At 52.5% G+C, this 18,251-nt stretch overlaps 1 protein-coding gene, 1 long non-coding RNA gene and 3 other non-coding genes across 6 annotated transcripts; 2 read left to right on the top strand and 3 right to left on the bottom strand.

Moving 5' to 3' along the window:
* Positions 1 to 7,238: 7,238 nt before the first annotated feature.
* LOC140639813 (uncharacterized) lies at positions 7,239 to 9,138 on the bottom strand. 2 transcript variants are annotated; one of them, XR_012036464.1, is made up of 2 exons: positions 8,504 to 9,138; positions 7,239 to 8,393 (listed from the first exon to the last, which is right to left on the bottom strand). It is a non-coding gene; the product is annotated as an uncharacterized lncRNA (long non-coding RNA). The 2 variants fall into 2 exon arrangements; XR_012036465.1 differs by having other exon boundaries at positions 8,521 to 9,138.
* LOC140640747 (U1 spliceosomal RNA) lies at positions 8,964 to 9,127 on the bottom strand. Its single transcript, XR_012037384.1, has one exon. It is a non-coding gene; the product is annotated as a U1 spliceosomal RNA (small nuclear RNA).
* Positions 9,139 to 12,425: 3,287 nt separating the features above from the next.
* Positions 12,426 to 16,636, top strand: LOC140640654 (uncharacterized). Its single transcript, XM_072840244.1, has 4 exons — positions 12,426 to 12,858; positions 12,937 to 13,804; positions 14,466 to 14,732; positions 15,120 to 16,636. The coding sequence occupies exons 1-3, from the start codon at positions 12,426 to 12,428 to the stop codon at positions 14,581 to 14,583; spliced, it is 1,419 nt and encodes a 472-aa protein (XP_072696345.1). The 3' UTR covers positions 14,584 to 14,732; positions 15,120 to 16,636.
* On the top strand, positions 12,875 to 12,964 carry TRNAY-GUA (transfer RNA tyrosine (anticodon GUA)). The gene is given in 2 exon segments: positions 12,875 to 12,911; positions 12,929 to 12,964. It is a non-coding gene; the product is annotated as a tRNA-Tyr (tRNA).
* Positions 16,637 to 17,658: 1,022 nt separating the features above from the next.
* Positions 17,659 to 17,822, bottom strand: LOC140640736 (U1 spliceosomal RNA). Its single transcript, XR_012037374.1, has one exon. It is a non-coding gene; the product is annotated as a U1 spliceosomal RNA (small nuclear RNA).
* Between the last annotated feature and the right edge of the window lie 429 nt (positions 17,823 to 18,251).

Raw genomic sequence — 18,251 nt, 5'->3', positions numbered from 1 at the left:
GTAGGGAATCAGTACCTTTTCAGTTGCATTCGGTAGCAATATGTTATTCTAGGGAACTTAGGTGTCAAGTCCTTGTGAAAACCATTGTCCAGTCCTCCTGAAGTCAGTGCTGGCTGTACTTGGAAAAACTTGAATCCAACTGTTGTTTCCTTTACTTTTCTTTCACTTTGACAGCAAATAAGTGACCTCGGTGAACCTTTTCAAAAAGTGTAGCGGCCACTGCCACAGCTTTCGAAGCACTAGCCCAGGAACCGGCGTCCAGAACTGAGAAATAGACTATTACTTTATAGCCGAATTCAATTTTTGAGTTGACTCCACTAGCAGCATCTTTTTATTTATTTATTTGTTATTTTTTAAAAAGATTTTATTTATTCATTCACAAGAGACACACAGAGAGAGGCAGAGACACAGGCAGAGGGAGAAGCAGAGGTTCCCTGCAGGGAACCCGACGCGGGACTCGATCCAGGGACTCCAGGATCACACCCTGGGCCGAGGGCAGGCGCCAAACGGCTGAGCCACCCAGGCGTCCTAGTATCTTTATTTTTAAGACAAAATAAGTGGAAAGGTTTTTCAAATTTTGGAAAAAGTGGAGGGAATGACTATAGCTGATTTCATTCCTTCAAAATATTTTTCTCGGGCAGCCCGGGTGGCTCAGCGGTTTGGCGCCGCCTTCAAGCCCGGGGTGTGATTCTGGAGTCCCGGGATCGAGTCCCACGTCGGGCTCCCTGCATGGAGCCTGCTTCTCTCTCCCTGCCTGTGTCTCTGCCTGACTCTCTCTGTCTCTCTGTGTGTCTCATGAATAAATGAGTAAAAGCTTTAAAAAAAAAATTTTTTTTTTTCTCCTAAGGAACCCAACCACAGGATCTTGGGAATTTTCATGCAGTGTTTTCAGTGGTTTTGCCTGTTCTGTAAAACCTGAAGCCTACTGTCTGTCTACAATACCCTAGTAGTCCACCAATTTTTAATTTTTTAAATTTTTTTGGTAGCATACCAAACTTTGAGTTTGGTGACTTTGAGACTGTAACTTCGTAACGCTTTGCAGGCCTTAGCTGACATGTCCTAAATGTTATACTTCAGTTTCACAATTATTGCAATGTTGAGGCCCTATGTCCCTTTGAAGCAAGGGATTGTAACAAAGCCCAAATGCCCATTTCACATTGGCCTTTAGTTTGGGAGGCTACCAGCACATTATTTACATATTGAATAATTATGAATCCCTCTGGTCGACGATTTTCTCTAACTGTTCCTGTAAAGGACTAGAGAAAATTGGAGTCCTGATTTCCTTGAGAAATTCTTTCCATGGATTCCACAAGTAAAAGCAAAAATGATTTAGACTAGTCCACCAGAGGGAAAGAAAAAGCAGAACATAAATCAACTACAGAAATAAGGTTTGCAGTTGACGATACTTAAAGTCAAAATAATTGCAGTTAGAAACTACAGGAGTGCATGTTAATAGAGTAGTAAGTTTTCTTTTTTTCTCTTTAAAGATTTTACTTATTTATTCATGACAGACATAGAGAGAGGCAGAGAGACACAGGCAGAGGGAGAAACAGGCTCCATGCAGGGAGCCCAATGTGAGACTCAATCCCCGGGGACTCCAGAATCACACCCTGGGTGAAGGCAGGCACTGAACCACTGAGCCACCCAGGGATACCAACTTTTCTAAGATCTTATACAAATCTACATATTAGTCAACTATTGTATCAAATTAAATTACTTCCTTATAGACTACTCTTAAAATTATTAAAATACCTTGTTTTTCTAATTCTTTCATCACTGTTTTTTTTTTTGTTGTTGTTGTTGTTGTTGTTGTTTGGTTGGTTGGTTTTCAGTTTTTTTCCCTTCTAATTGAGTTCTTGACAAAGGATATTGTTTTACACCTGAGTTTGGTTTATCCTTTCAGTTATTTTCATTTAGTCTATATCTTTAATTAAACACTTTTTTTTCTAATTTTTTATTTATTTATGATAGGCACACAGTGAGAGAGAGAGAGGCAGAGACACAGGCAGAGGGAGAAGCAGGCTCCATGCACCAGGGGCCCGATGTGGGATTCGATCCCGGGTCTCCAGGATCGTGCCCTGGGCCAAAGGCAGGCGCCAAACCGCTGCGCCACCCAGGGATCCCTCAAATCCAGATTAAGAGCAAAGCTAGGGATGCATGGGTGGCTCAGCAGTTCAGCATCTGCCTTCGGCCCAGGGTGTGATCCCAGAGTCCTAGAATCAAGTCCCACATCAGGTTCCCTGCACGGAGCCTGCTTCTCCCTCGCCTGTGTTTCTGTCTCTCTCTCCGTGTCTCTCATGAATAAATAAATAGAATCATTAAAAAAAAAAAAAGAGCAAAGCTAAAAACCATTGAGAAACAACTCAGCCTCCACCATCTCATCCTTCACATGCCCTTCTGACCAGCTGTTATCATTCAAAAGCTGCTTTTTCTGTATCCCAGGAAGGCTGCCAAAGTTTACAGTGTGTTTCCACTTAACAGCTCCACTGGTGGGGATGTGCACGGGCTGCTCTCTGTGGAATTCTGCAACCAGAAGACTTGGCTCCTTGGATGGAGCAAGCACACTGGGGACTATGTGACTTACCACACCAAGGAGTATTCATGACCAAGGGAAGCCAACTCTCTGCCACATCCCCTCCCACCCCCCAATGTGGAAGAACTGAGAGCTTTAGAGAACTATCCAGAGGCAAATTGAAGCCTTTACTGCTACAGGTAAGCTAGCAGAAATTACAGTGTTGTGCCACAAGACCTCAAGTTCCATACTAATTTCCATCAGCAATTTGCTGATTGAAATTTTTCAGAATGGGGCACCCCCGGTGGCTCAGCAGTTTAGTGCTGCCTTGGGCCCAGGGTGTGATCCTGGAGACCTGGGATCGAGTCCCACATCGGGCTCCCTGCATGGAGCCTGCTTCTCCCTCTGCCTGTGTCTGTGCCTCTCTGTGTGTGTGTCTCTCGTGAATGAATAAAAATCTTAAAAAAAAAAAATTCTCAGAATGTACAGGGGCAAGGATCCAGGTGCAAATCAGAAGTGCTATCAATCTAATCACCTTTCTCTCAGCTCTCATACTATCCAAACTCAAGTCAGGGTGGTGGCAGGATGGCAAGGGCACACTGTTGTTCAGATCTCCTCAGCAGCTGTACAGTTTGGGGACAATTTTTTTTTTAAGATTTTATTATTTATTCATGAGAGATACAAATAGAGAGGCAGAGACATAGGCAGAGGGAGAAGCGGGAAGCCTGATGTGGGACTAGATCCTAGGACCCCGAGATCCCAACTTGAGCCTAAGGCAGATGCTCAAACACTGAGCCACTCAGGTGCCCATTTTGGGAACATCTAAAGGAAGAATGAAGGGCAGCCCAGGTGGCTCAGTGGTTTAGCGCCGCCTTCAGCCCAGGGCGTGATCCTGGAGACCCAAGATGGAGGCCCACATCCAGCTCCCCGCGTGGAGCCTGCTTCTTCCTCTGCCTCTCTCTCTCTCTCTGTGCCTCTCATGAATAAATAAATAAAATCTTAAAAAAAAAAAATAAAGGAAGAATGAAGGAAGGGCACCTGGTTGGCTCAGTGACTTGATTTCAGCTCAGGTCATGATCTCAGGGTTGTGGGAATTGAGCCCTGTGTCAGGCTCCATGATGAGAATGGAGCCTAGTTAAGATTCTCTCCTTCTCTCTCTGCTCCTCTATCTTTAAAATAAACAAATAAATCTTAAAAAAAAAATGAAGGAATTTAAAACTGTTGTGGGACGCCTGGGTGGCTCAGCAGTTGAGCATCTGCCTTCAGCTCAGGGCATGATCCTGGGGTCCAGGGATAGAGTCCCACATCAGGCTTCCTGTGGGGAGCCTGCTTTTTCCCCTGCCTATGTCTCTCATGAATAAATAAATAAAATCATTTAAATGAATGAATGAATGAATTTAAAAAAATTGCTGTTGTTACCTGCTCAGAAAAATAAGAGATTAATCCCTACTCTGGAAAACCTATGAAGAGAGCAAAAGAAGGAAAAGCTGTATGTATGTTATTAGTGGGACAGGATGGACATAGGAAGAAGGATTGTAGACAGAAACTCCAGAGGGACGCCTGGGTGGCTCAGCGGTTGAGCATCTGCCTTCAGCTCAGGGTGTGATCCCAGACCTGGGATCGAGTCTTGCATCAGGTTCCCTGCATTGAACCTGTTTTTCCCTCTGCCTGTGTCTCTGCCTCTCAGTGTGTGTGTCTCTCATGAATAAAATCTTTTAAAAAAAGAAAAAAAAATAGTAAATGGTTCAAAGTTGACTGAGAAAATCTCTGAGGTAGGAACTGGTTAGCCAACTACATGCACCAAAAACTTTTCTTGGGGGTGCCTGGGTGGCTCAGTCGGTTGAGCCTCGGACTTTTGATTTTGGCTCAGTTCATGATCTCAGAACTGGTAGAATCGAGTCCCAAGACAGGTTCCATGCTGAGCATGGAGCCTGCTGAAGGTACTTTCCCCCTCTCTCTGCTCCCCCCAACTTCTTCTCTCTTGCTCTCTACATACATACATACATACATACATACATACATACATAAATAAATAAGTAAAAAATAAAAAAAGAAACAACTTTTCCTTGGCCTAATAGAGCCTTACCTTTTCTGCTAGATACTGGTACTGCTTATTCAGTAGTTTCCTGGAAATGTCTTCCTTTCCAGCTGGTGAGAGATCAATATAGGTTGTTGGTTTTTCAGGTCACCTTTCTAGTTGTTCTTTCCTCTGCAGTTCCTTTATAGATAGACCTTCTGAGGAACGTGTTTTTACTTTGTTCTGATTCTTCTGTTAACCTGCTGGGGAAGACTTGCTGTGCAAACTAAAGGCTACCATACCCTATATTATAGATGAAATATTTGTGAAGCTCCCTGGAGACAAAAGTCCCTAATTTGCTATGTGCCTTCTGAAAGAAAAGAGGTATGGCAGAGAATGATAATCTCACAGAGCACTGGAAAGGAACTCAGAGTTGAAAGAAATGGTGTACAGAGTTGGGTTTAGGGAATAATGGTACTGATTTAATTAAAGATATAGGGATCCCTGGGTGGCGCAGCGGTTTGGCGCCTGCCTTTGGCCCAGGGCACGATCCTGGAGACCCGGGATCGAATCCCACGTCGGGCTCCCGGTGCATGGAGCCTGCTTCTCCCTCTGCCTGTGTCTCTGCCTCTCTCTCTCTCACTGTGTGCCTATCATAAATAAATAAAAAATTAGAAAAAAAAGTGTTTAATTAAAGATATAGACTAAATGAAAATAACTGAAAGGATAAACCAAACTCAGGTGTAAAACAATATCCTTTGTCAAGAACTCAATTAGAAGGGAAAAAAACTGAAAACCAACCAACCAAACAACAACAACAACAACAACAACAACAAAAAAAACAGTGATGAAAGAATTAGAAAAACAAGGTATTTTAATAATTTTAAGAGTAGTCTATAAGGAAGTAATTTAATTTGATACAATAGTTGACTAATATGTAGATTTGTATAAGATCTTAGAAAAGTTGGTATCCCTGGGTGGCTCAGTGGTTCAGTGCCTGCCTTCACCCAGGGTGTGATTCTGGAGTCCCCGGGGATTGAGTCTCACATTGGGCTCCCTGCATGGAGCCTGTTTCTCCCTCTGCCTGTGTCTCTCTGCCTCTCTCTATGTCTGTCATGAATAAATAAGTAAAATCTTTAAAGAGAAAAAAAGAAAACTTACTACTCTATTAACATGCACTCCTGTAGTTTCTAACTGCAATTATTTTGACTTTAAGTATCGTCAACTGCAAACCTTATTTCTGTAGTTGATTTATGTTCTGCTTTTTCTTTCCCTCTGGTGGACTAGTCTAAATCATTTTTGCTTTTACTTGTGGAATCCATGGAAAGAATTTCTCAAGGAAATCAGGACTCCAATTTTCTCTAGTCCTTTACAGGAACAGTTAGAGAAAATCGTCGACCAGAGGGATTCATAATTATTCAATATGTAAATAATGTGCTGGTAGCCTCCCAAACTAAAGGCCAATGTGAAATGGGCATTTGGGCTTTGTTACAATCCCTTGCTTCAAAGGGACATAGGGCCTCAACATTGCAATAATTGTGAAACTGAAGTATAACATTTAGGACATGTCAGCTAAGGCCTGCAAAGCGTTACGAAGTTACAGTCTCAAAGTCACCAAACTCAAAGTTTGGTATGCTACCAAAAAAATTTAAAAAATTAAAAATTGGTGGACTACTAGGGTATTGTAGACAGACAGTAGGCTTCAGGTTTTACAGAACAGGCAAAACCACTGAAAACACTGCATGAAAATTCCCAAGATCCTGTGGTTGGGTTCCTTAGGAGAAAAAAAAAAAATTTTTTTTTAAAGCTTTTACTCATTTATTCATGAGACACACAGAGAGAGAGAGTCAGGCAGAGACACAGGCAGGGAGAGAGAAGCAGGCTCCATGCAGGGAGCCCGACGTGGGACTCGATCCCGGGACTCCAGAATCACACCCCGGGCTTGAAGGCGGCGCCAAACCGCTGAGCCACCCGGGCTGCCCGAGAAAAATATTTTGAAGGAATGAAATCAGCTATAGTCATTCCCTCCACTTTTTCCAAAATTTGAAAAACCTTTCCACTTATTTTGTCTTAAAAATAAAGATACTAGGACGCCTGGGTGGCTCAGCCGTTTGGCGCCTGCCCTCGGCCCAGGGTGTGATCCTGGAGTCCCTGGATCGAGTCCCGCGTCGGGTTCCCTGCAGGGAACCTCTGCTTCTCCCTCTGCCTGTGTCTCTGCCTCTCTCTGTGTGTCTCTTGTGAATGAATAAATAAAATCTTTTTAAAAAATAACAAATAAATAAATAAAAAGATGCTGCTAGTGGAGTCAACTCAAAAATTGAATTCGGCTATAAAGTAATAGTCTATTTCTCAGTTCTGGACGCCGGTTCCTGGGCTAGTGCTTCGAAAGCTGTGGCAGTGGCCGCTACACTTTTTGAAAAGGTTCACCGAGGTCACTTATTTGCTGTCAAAGTGAAAGAAAAGTAAAGGAAACAACAGTTGGATTCAAGTTTTTCCAAGTACAGCCAGCACTGACTTCAGGAGGACTGGACAATGGTTTTCACAAGGACTTGACACCTAAGTTCCCTAGAATAACATATTGCTACCGAATGCAACTGAAAAGGTACTGATTCCCTACAGTTACAGATTTCCAACTAATCCCACTCCCCACTCTCCGTTGTTGTGCCCAAGATTGCGAATCCGAGAAAACCACCGAGGAGCCGACACCGATGCAAGTACACGAGGGTTTATTAGCAAGCTCGAGCCTGGGTCCAAGTGTGCCCGACACAGCGGAGCAGGGACTCGGACCCCGAGGTGGGTTACAGCTGGGTCTTTATGGGCTGGTCTAGGGGATTTTCAGAAGGGCTGGAGGAATTTCTGTTTTCATTCCAACATGGGACTTTCTGTCTCGGTCAAGGGCGTTCTGCGGTTTTCCCTCTAGAGTTCAGCTCTTATTCACAGGGGCCTGAGATGGCTGTACTTGTGCTAACGCTAAACTTGAGGTGGAATGGCCTTGATTTTCTCGGCCTCCACACAGTATATAGGTATGGTCAGATTTAACTTCAACACTTCAATTATTAGTGATTACTGGTAGATTACATGTGGGCCATCTTCCTTGATAACCTTTTTTTTTTTTTTAATACTAAAGTAAAACTAGTATGTATCAGAGATACTCCAGCCCTACATTTGATCCAAAAATGTTTTGTAAACCGACTTGATTGGAGGGGTTTGAATAAAAGAAAGGAATCCCCGTTAACTATAAACACCTTAGGAATAAGTAAACGCATTGGTGAGTTTTTCCTCTCACCTTCACAACGGTACTGGTTTGAGTCAATATAACTACTAATTGCTGCAAAGATAGTAATGGCAAAGTTACAGCACAACCCGTGATGATACAATACACTTTAGGCTTTTTGACAGGCGAGGCATGCAATTCGTACCCTGGGATCTATCCCCCACGTATTCTTTTAAAAAGATTTTTATTTACTTATTCATGAGACACAGTATACGCGCTGTGCTATTCATTCAGGAGAGACCCCGAGAGGCAGACACACAGGCGGAGACCGAAGCAGGCTCCAGGCAGGGGGCCCGATGCGGGACTCGATCCCCGGTCTCCAGGATCGCGCCCTGGGCCGAAGGCAGGCGCTCAAGCGCTGAGCCACCCGGGCGTCCCTGGAAGGTCTTTTTGAGACGGCCGGCTGGTCTCGCCCGGTCTCCCGTCCATGCGACGGGCCTACGCGGCCTCCACACGTATCCACACGTATATATACGTACTTGGGAGTGAGGAGGAGGACAGTGCCAGACCTTCCCGGAAAGCTCGGTAGAGATGAACTCTACGGCGGCCTCCGGTGGAGGGGCTCAGGCCCACGGGTCCTCCTAAAGCCACTGGGAAAAATTTGTTAATTCTGCATGCAATTCCGGAACCCAGGGTATGTCCCCCCGGTGTGGCGCCGGGCCCCTCTTCCCACCGCTTTAAAGAAAGGCCCGCGACTCACGTGCAATGCAAACTGACCTCCGTACCAAGGGACTCCCGATTCTTCCCCAGCAACCCGCTACCCGGCCGGCTGGGCTGTCGGATGCGGCGCAGGAACTACCTTCTCTGGAGTAGGCGTGACCGCCCGCGCCCGCCTTCGACGGCCACCCCGCGTACCTCTCGCAACTCTCGAGCATTCGCTCGAAAGCCCTCAAGCTCGACGTACCGAGGTCTCCAGAGGACTCCTACGTTGGCAGCACAGCACAGCACAGCACAGCACAGCACAGCACAGCACGGTCCTCAACTTAGCTACTCGGAAGAACTGCGAGAGGAAGTGCTGTCGTGCGACCAAGCTCACGCCTTGCCGCGACTGAGGCTACTGAACGACAAGAACGTAACAGAGCCCGGTGAGAAAGAACCGTGGGCAGGCGATGGAAGGCGCGAAACGAGCCGAGCATCTCTTTCTTTCTACCGAGAAAAGCCAGGGGAAAGCGCGAACGCAGTCCCCCACTACCACAAATTATGCAGTCGAGTTTCCCACATTTGGGGAAATCGCAGGGGTCAGCACATCCGGAGTGCAATGGATAAGCCTCGCCCTGGGAAAACCACCTTCGTGATCATGGTATCTCCCCTGCCAGGTAAGTATGAGTTGCTCCCCGCCCCGACGCACACACCCTCGCGCTCGCCCCACTCCTTACACACGGTCACTTCACGCCCGCCGCCTCCGCACCCCGTCCCCCCGCGCCACCCCCGCGGACACCTGCGTCCACCCCACGCACCGCCTCCGGCGCCTTCGTCTCGCCCCACGCGGGCCCCGCGGGCCCCGGCGCTGCCGGACCAGCGGCCTCTGCGCGCCCGCTCATCTGCGTACGCCACGCCCCCGTCGTGACGTCCCCACCCCCCAGTCCGGTCCCCGGCTCTGGGACGCCGGGCGGACGTCCCAGTCTTTGGCCGCGGCGGCGGCGGACGCCTGGAGGGGAGGCGGCCGGGGTGGGGGCCGGGGTGGGGGCCGGGGTGGGGGCCGGGCGGCCGGGAGGCGGCACCCGGATCGGAGACCCGAGAAGGCGGGGTCCGCTGGAGCCCCGCGGGAGTGGTGGTGGCTCAGGGCCGGGGTTCGGTGTCGCCTTCCTTTCGGCACCAAGAACGTTTCAGCCCATTTGTGTCCTCGCGTGTTCGAAACTCATTTGCAAATACAATCGAAAACTCAGGAAAGGCCTTTCCGCCGGCTGCCCCGCAGTGCTAAGCCGCCCGAAGGAGAATCCCCGGCGATGTTCATTGACGGCGTCTCTCTGAGGGAAAGCGCTTCTTCAGGACGCGCGGTAGTGGCCTGATCTAGTAAACGCTGGAAGGAAAACCACGATGCTAAGTTTGCAAGCAAGAAAAGGAAGGCAAGCGTTAAACGGTGCCCTTCCACCGCAGCGGGTCGCGTGTCTCCCGGGAGCCCCAGCGGGCAGTCGGGGGCTGGCGCCCTTCGGCCTCCTCCTGCCCCCCAGCACCCACTCGGGGCGGCCCCACCCGGTGCCCTCTGGCGCTTTCTGACTTGGACCCTGTCAAAGATAATCGCAGCAGACAATAGCGAAAGTGACGGGAGGGCAAAGAGCTGAGCTCCATTCCCAATCGTGCAGAGGTGATGTGGCCGTTTGGCAGCAAGAACGCGGGAAAGGGGGCTCAGGCCAGTCGGGGAAGCGAAAAGTTCCCGATGGGGGAGGTCGGTGTAACTGCTGGTAGGCAGCCGTGTTAGTGAGCTGGCAGCTAGGGAAGTGGGGATGCTCTCCTCCCTCGGGGACGCGGAGATGGGCCCTGTCCTTCCCCCACCACCCTTCAGATGCCCTCCGAAAGAGGGGTTGGGGGCCCGTGTCAGCTGTTTCACGAATCTCTCCGGCTGGCGGTCCATCTTAGGGACAGAACCTTGTGCTGCTGCAAGGAGTCTGGTCAAATCTCAGCGAAGGACACGGTCTGGAGGGGTGGTTCTGTGCTGAGAGAGTTCTGCAGTTCTCAACCTAAGAGATCCTGCTTCCTGATCCAACAAGATAACTCCACACCTCCCCCTGGCTGAACCCTGGCTCTTGGCCCCGGCCCCCTCTTTTATATTCTCTCTCTCTCTCTCTCTCTCTCTCTCTTTTCCCCCTCTTTTATATTCTCATCTCCTCTTTGATGACACTGAGAGTTTGTCCACTTGACAACTGTTTGGTGAGTATATAGGCTGTGCCAGACGCTTCGGGAATTGGTGCCAGAAGGGCCTCTTGGTGCTCATATTTTGCAGAAGGGGCAGGGGGAGCGGGAGAAAACCGCCAGTGGACACACTAGGTAATTCAGTGGGGTTGTGAGGGGTTAGGAGCTGTGAAAAGCCAACGCTGAGGAGGGAGAGGGCATCAGGAGTTGAGTGGGGGGCAGGTTGCTGTGGAAAAGCGGGATGGTCAGAAGAGGTTACAGTGAGACGGTGCTGTATGAGCAAAGGCTTGAAGGGGGTGAGGCAATCCGTCATGGCTCCCTGGGGAGAAGCACCCAGAGCGCAGAGACGGCCTAGAGCAAAGGCCCGGGTAGGAGTGTGTGTGACTACCAAGGAGGCCTCGGGTCCAGAGCATCCTTGAAGAATTGTACAAAATTAAGTCAGAGAGGGGACTAGGTGGGGGTGAGATCATGAGGGTCTTGTAGATCATCGTCAGACTGTTTTCTTATGGCCTTCCTTCCTTCCTTCCTTCCTTCCTTCCTTCCTTCCTTCCTTCTTCTTTGAGAGAGAGAGAGAGCGCACGAGAAGAGCGCAAGTGAGCAAGAAAGAGAACGGGGAAGGGCAGGGGCAGAGGGAGGAGAGAGAAACGTAAGCAGTTCCATGCTCAGCGCAGAGCCCATCACAGGGCTCGATCTCCTGACTCTCAGCTCATAACATGAGCCGAAATCCAGTCGGACGCTTTACCCACTGAGCCATTCAGGCGCCCCTTCGTGGATAGTGTTTTCATTCCACTTGGAAATCAGCTATTTGGATGTTCCAATACTGCTTTAACCGCCTCACCTCTTGGCGTCTCAGTTCGGCCTGGAAATCCACCGCAGGTACTCGCTGCTGCGGAGATCCCCTTGGGCACCGCCGGCAGACACTCTTGATTTGGACTTCCACCTCTGGTAGTGCCCTTCGGGAGTCCAGCCCCGTGTAAGGGGTCCCCGCAGGGGACCGTGGCGCTGCTGGCCTTTCCCCAGAACGGACCGCCAGGCATCTCAAGCGCCGGCTCCACTCTTTGCAGGCCATTGTTAAGACTTTATTTCTGAGTGAATCAAAAGGGTTTGTTTATGTGTTTGTTGTGTCTATTTTGTTTAAGTAAGCTCTAGATGGGGGTGCCTGGCTTGCTCAGTCACCTGAATATGGGACTCTTTTTTTTTTTAAGATTTATTTATTTATTCATGATAGTCACAGAGAGAGAGAGAGAGAGAGAGAGAGAGAGGCAGAGACACAGGAGGGGAGAGAAGCAGGCTCCATGCACCGGGAGCCCGACGTGGGATTCGATCCCGGGTCTCCAGGATCGGGCCCTGGGCCAAAGGCAGGCGCCAAACCGCTGCGCCACCCAGGGATCCCAACTGATAGGTTTTGAGCAGAGGAGTGGCTTGATCTGAATCCTCCACTTCCCACTCTCCATTATTATTTTTTAAACAATAGGAATAGTAAATACATAAAATAAAAATAAGAAATCTCGCCGCAGGGGCGAAAGTAAAGAAATCAATCAAGAACGCCATTGGCCGGGCAGCCCCGGTGGCGCAGCGGTTTGGCGCCGCCTGCAGCCCAGGGCTTGATCCAGGGGACCGTGGATCGAATCCCACGTCGGGCTCCCTGCATGGAGCCTGCTTGTGCCTCTGCCCCCCTCTCTCTGTGTCTCTATGGAGATAAGTATGTAATTTTTTTTTTTTTTTTTTTAAGGATGCTATTGGCTTTGAAGGGCGGGCGGCATAGCCAGAAAATGTCATTCTGGCCTAAGGATCAGTTTGAACCAAAGGCATTTAAACACCCAGCAGGTAGTGAGGCGGTCGCAGCCGCCTACCTGGTGCGCGCCTTGCGGGGTCCCGGGAGGGGGGGGCTCTCCTCCTCTGCTGGTCAGGGCCTCCCTCCCCCACCGCACGCGTGGGGAACTGAGGCAGCGGGCGAGAGCCCGAGCCCAGGCCGCGGACAGTCGTCGACCCGGGAGGCCGGCCCCGGCCGGGCAGCTGCCGAGCGCAGGCACTCGCTGCCCCGCGGGGAAAGCGGCGCGGCGGGCGGCGGGCGGCGGGCGGCGCGGGGGCAGCTCCCTTCGCAGCGGTTCCCACCGCGCCGCCGAGGCAGGCGGGGGCGGGGGCGGGGGCGGCGGCACGCCAGGGCGGTGGCCTCCGTCACCCGGAGAAACGCTAACGACCCAGGCGTGTGAGCGCGCACCCTTCGGTAGCTCAGCGGGTAGAGCGGAGGACTGTAGGCTGGCTAGGCGCGGACATCCTTAGGTCGCTGGTTCGATTCCGGCTCGAAGGAGGTGCCTGACGCTTTTGCGCCCTCCGGGAAGCCACGGCCCCGCAGCGCCCGCCCGGCCTCTGCCCCGCGCCGGCCCTGGCAGCCTGGCGTCGCCGTCTTCCCCCAGGCCCAAGTCGGGGAAACCTTTAGGGCACAGCCCCCTACTCAGCCGCGCGTGCGCTGTCGCCAGGGGCACACGCCTGCGCCTTCCTCCCGCAGCCTACCTACACGCGCGTCCCCGCGCCCTTTCCACTCCTTTCCTTTCCCGCCCCAGACAGACAGCAGTGGGCAAAGGGCTTGTGCCCTCGGCCAGCCCCCGAGGCGGCCCGGCGTCTGGGCGTTCGTGAAAACTGTCCCTCTCCACCTCGGTCTCGGCCTCGGTCTCCTGCCCCACCTCCCGGGGCGGGGCGGTCCCTGCTTCCGTCCCTCCCAGCTGCTGCAGGCTCTGTCTCCCTCTTCCCTGCCCCTCGTAAGGTCCCGAAAGATACGGACTTACGGAGACAGAAGACCGCCTGATCTACTCGGTGGGACGGGACTAGCACACCTCAGGGTGCTAGTTCCCAAGCCATTGCCCACCGCGCGCTCGCGTCGAGGCGGACGTTGGCCGAAGCGAGATGCCGCGGGGGCCCCCACGGGCCTGGCCGTGGTGATGAGCAAGAACCTCGGAGGCGCCTTCGGGTCTCTGGTCGACGGGAGGACCCTCGAGGCTTCCCGTGCCGTTGCACCTGTCCCTGCAGCCGCGGGGGGGCAGCGTTCCCGCCGAGGGAGCAGGGACGGCTCGCACGCCGCGCCACACCCGCACCTCCGCAGTCAGCCGGGGCGCCGATTCTCCTGCTGCACGTGTGCGTGTGGCCCGGGGAGGTGAGACACACGCAACACTTCCACCTTGTCCGCTCTCCGGCCTCCGACCGCTGGGGTCTCCACCTGCAGAAAGGGGCAGGGGGGAAGGAAGGGGAGACTGGCCCCCAAAGCGCAGACTTAGAGCTGAGGGAGAGCCGGGGAGTCGGGCAATGAGGGCTGGAGGCAGGGCGCAGAGAGTGGGGGTGGCGGTGGCGGTGGCGGTGGCGGTGGGGGTGCGGTGGGTGCGGGCTGGACGGCTGCCCTCTTGGACCCGCACGCAAATTCACCCCCTTCCACGGGCCGCCGGCGGCTGGGCCCTGACCAGCTGGCTGACCTGGAGCCAGACCCTTCAGGCTGTACTGACAAGGCCTGCGGAGGAGGGTACGGAGGCCCAGCCGGAGAGCCCCGGGGAGATCGCGACGGGGCCAGGTGGTGGGGGGTGGGGGGGGGGTGTTCTCTTCCTGCCTGTGGGAAGGAAACTCCAGAGGCTCCAGTGCAGCTGGAGTGCATGCCGGGGGGACTGGCAGCGGAACCGGAACCGCAGTGGGAATGTGGCTCTTGAGGCCTCGGGGACCCAGCCGCCGCCATCCCCGGCCTCTGAGCCCACAGGCTCCTGTTTGGTTTGGGTTCTGTCTCTCCGCCGGGACACTGCGTTTCCCCACACGCCTTCCTCTCCCGGAAGGCACCTCCTGGTTCTCTCCCCGACCCAGTCCCAGTCCCAGTCCCACTGCTCACCAAGAAGGACTGAAGGGGACCCTCTGCGGGTTCAGGAGGCCCTGCCGCGGAAGTCCAACAGGTGACCTTCAGGAAGATGGTATGGCTTGGAAGTCGCCCAGAGACCCCAGCCTCTAATGTCACCGTCTACAGAGACCAGCAGACAGGGACCGAAGAGGAAACCTTAAGACCTTCATGGGGCGCGCGCCCCCATCATCTCCGATGAGATGCAGAGGTGTGGAATGCCCGGGGACCTAGCTTTGGTGCTTTGGGGAAGTAGGGGGAGGGGGGGGCAGCGGGCTTTGGTGACCAGCCAGTGCAGGTGTGGGCCCCAAGCATGGCCGATCCTTCCTGTCTGGGAGTCATGGAGAGCAGTGGGGGGCTTCCAAGGTACTCCCTCCCCCGCCCCGTCCTTGAGGGTGCAGGGCTGGCGACACACTCAGTCAAGGGAAGGCTATGCGGATGCGGCCTGCTGCGCCTCTGTGGGACCTGCGTAGGGTGGGTGAGTGGTCTTGGGTGGCACACACTAGACGGGATCTGAACCGTGTGTTAAAACACATGGAGCCGGGGCAAGGAGTCCCATCTGGGCACTGGTGTTCTCTTCTTCTTCCTTTGAGTCCAGGGCCTCTCCAGGAGATCCAAAGAATCTTGACCTATTCCAGGTGGTGGCCACCTCTGTCAAAGGAATCCAGGTCGCTGGCCAAAGGAGGGGCAAAGGAGCCAAGCCACCAGAAGGGCCCCCACGGCTGGGTCTCGATGGGCCTCGTCAAGCCCGGAACGTGTAGCCGTGTCAAAAAGTAAAGAAATGTACAATGACTGATGTGGGCGTGTCAAGCACACCAGAGAGCCAGCTTGAAAGGCTTCCCACTGGCCAAGGCAAGATAAGACAATGATAACAATGGATATAACATAGGTGCGGAGCCTTGTTAAACTGGCGATGCGATGACACACCAGTATCAGTGAACATTAAGCACCAGATCTTGGTCTTCAGACAAAATAAAAAGCAAAAGGGACCAGGGCTCCTTGGAGAACCACCCAGCCACCTCTTTGGGTCTTCATTTTCCTATGTGGTCCTCTATGTACACGTAAAACTCCGTGTGCTTTCCTCCTGTTATTCTGTTTTTTGTCCATTTAATTCTAAGGGCCTGCTGGAGACCCGGAAGGATCAAAATAAGGCTCTGGCTCCCCTACAGCTTGACCCAGGGTGAAGCAATGCACGAGCAGGAGGCAGGCGTGTGAGAGCAGTTAAGGCGCACACCCCTGACTTACCTTTTTCTGATGTCTGTAAGATGATCCCTCCCACTCTCCCAAAGCGAGAAGGGGCTGAAGGAGACTAGGTTGGGGGCTGATGGTGTAGACCAGCGGATGCTCCCCCTGAGCTCAGGGACTGTTTTTTCACAGCTCTCGTGGAGGGGCCCAAGCAAATGACCTTCAAAGACACTACTGTTGAAAATGACCAAGGAGTGAGTGTTTCCAACTCTGTGATTTCTCTGTAGGAAGGATACAGTGTTATTAATCTTACCTGGACTCAGAGCTAGAATCTGGAACATGGTTGGAATCTACTTTTTTAAGCCTGAGATCAGTAAGTGAATTCATGAAGTATATTAAAAGCCTATTACATAGCCATGCGCTATTCCAGCCAAGTATGAACGGAAGAGTCAACAAAATAAGCAAGAAAGCCTGCCCTCAGGGAAGTTAGGTCCCAGTGGGTAGAGTCAGAAAACCCAAATATACACTGTGTTAGATCCCTGCTTCTCACACGTCAACGTGTATAGAATCAACCGGGACTCTTGTTAAACCGGCGATTATGATTTGGTAAGTTGTGCAAAGGTGAAGCCTAAGATGCCGCATCCTTTGGGGCAGGGGGAGCAGCAGAGGGTGAGGGAGAGGGAGAAAGTTACGCAGGTTCCACTGAGACCCTGAGATCACGACCTGAGCTGGTATCAAGAGTCCGAGGCTTAACCCAGTGTGCCGGCTAGGAGTCCCTAAGATGCTGCATTCTTAAGCATGCCCCCAGGGTGGCAGGTGACGCTTCTGAGACTGCTGGTCACTGGACCACACTAATGAAGGTTTTGATAAAGCCTTGATAATAATTCTGCAGGAAAGAAGATGGGCAGGAAGAAGTGTTGAGTTGAAAAGGGGTTCTCAATAAAAATCTTAAAAAAAGAAGAAAGAAGAAAGAAGGAGGAGGAGGAGAAGGAGGAGAAAAGAAGAAGAGGAAGAAGAAGAAGAAGAAGAAGAAGAAGAAGAAGAAGAAGAAGAAGAAGAAGAAGAAAAGAGAAGAAAGAGAAGAGAAGAGAAGAAAGAGAAGAGAAGAGAAGAGAAGAGAAGAGAAGAGAAGAGAAGAGAAGAGAAGAGAAGAGAAGAGAAGAGAAAGAAGAGAAAAGAGAAAAGAAAAGGCAGCTCGGGTGGCTCAGTGGCTTAGCGCCTGCCTTCGGCCCAGGCGAGATCCTGGAGTCCCGGGATCGAGTCCCGGGATCGAGTCCCAAATCGGGCTCCCTGCATGGCGCCTGCTCCTCCCATTGCCTGTGTCTCTGTCTCTCTCTCTGAAGAATAAATAAAAATCTTAAAAAGAAAGAAAACGCGTTCTCCTGGTTTGGGTTTAGAACACAGGAGCAGGGCAGCCCAGGTGGCTCAGCGGTTTAGCGCCGCCGCCTTCAGCCCAGGGCTTGATCCTGGAGTCCTGAGATCGAGTCCCGCGTGGGGCTCCCGGCATGGAGCCTGCTTCTCCCTCTGCCTGTGTCTGTGCCCCTCTCTCTGTCTTTCTTGAATAAGTAAGATCTTTAAAAAGCAAACAAAAACAACCCACAGGGGATTTGCTGAAAGCGACTTGCCTCTCGTTATGTGAGTCTTTTCAAAGATACCGAAAACCCTGAAAGAAAGGAATTCTTTTTCCTAAAGGATATTATTTCTTTATTGCTGAGAGAGCCGGTCACCGCTCAAGCACCGAGGCGTCCCAAGTAAGGAAACTCCTCGCCACATACAGATACAACCGAAAGTGAGCACCGACGTGAGCGGTCATAAGGACGACACGGGGACGGATGACACGCGAAAAGCCCCGAAGGCCAAGCCGTAACCACAAGAAAGTCAAAGAATAGCTCACGAGGCCTCCGAGGCGCACGCAGCCAGAAACGAGGTCTGATCTTAGCCACCAGAATCACCAGGGGAAAGCGCGAACGCAGTCCCCCACTACCACAAATTATGCAGTCGAGTTTCCCACATTTGGGGAAATCGCAGGGGTCAGCACATCCGGAGTGCAATGGATAAGCCTCGCCCTGGGAAAACCACCTTCGTGATCATGGTATCTCCCCTGCCAGGTAAGTATGAGTTGCTCCCCGCCCCGACGCACACACCCTCGCGCTCGCCCCACTCCTTACACACGGTCACTTCACGCCCGCCGCCTCCGCACCCCGTCCCCCCGCGCCACCCCCGCGGACACCTGCGTCCACCCCACGCACCGCCTCCGGCGCCTTCGTCTCGCCCCACGCGGGCCCCGGCGCTGCCGGACCAGCGGCCTCTGCGCGCCCGCTCATCTGCGTACGCCACGCCCCCGTCGTGACGTCCCCACCCCCCAGTCCGGTCCCCGGCTCTGGGACGCCGGGCGGACGTCCCAGTCTTTGGCCGCGGCGGCGGCGGACGCCTGGAGGGGAGGCGGCCGGGGTGGGGGCCGGGGTGGGGGCCGGGGTGGCGGTCGGGCGGCCGGGAGGCGGCACCCGGATCGGAGACCCGAGAAGGCGGGGTCCGCTGGAGCCCC

Source organism: Canis lupus, chromosome 9, assembly GCF_048164855.1.
Source record: "Canis lupus baileyi chromosome 9, mCanLup2.hap1, whole genome shotgun sequence".
In the NCBI taxonomy this organism is placed as follows: domain Eukaryota; kingdom Metazoa; phylum Chordata; class Mammalia; order Carnivora; family Canidae; genus Canis; species Canis lupus.
The sequence above is the reverse complement of the archived record's forward strand: the minus strand, read 5'-3'. Positions and strand labels throughout refer to the sequence as shown.

Excerpts from the sequence above, each read along its gene's own strand:
- LOC140640654 (XM_072840244.1), top strand. The coding sequence starts at position 12,426 with ATGTCATTCTGGCCTAAGGATCAGTTTGAACCAAAGGCATTTAAACAC. Across the intron at positions 12,859-12,936 it reads GAGAAACGCTAACGACCCAG|GTCGCTGGTTCGATTCCGGC; the intron begins GCGTGTGAGCGC and ends GGACATCCTTAG. Across the intron at positions 13,805-14,465 it reads TGTGCGTGTGGCCCGGGGAG|GCACCTCCTGGTTCTCTCCC; the intron begins GTGAGACACACG and ends CTCTCCCGGAAG.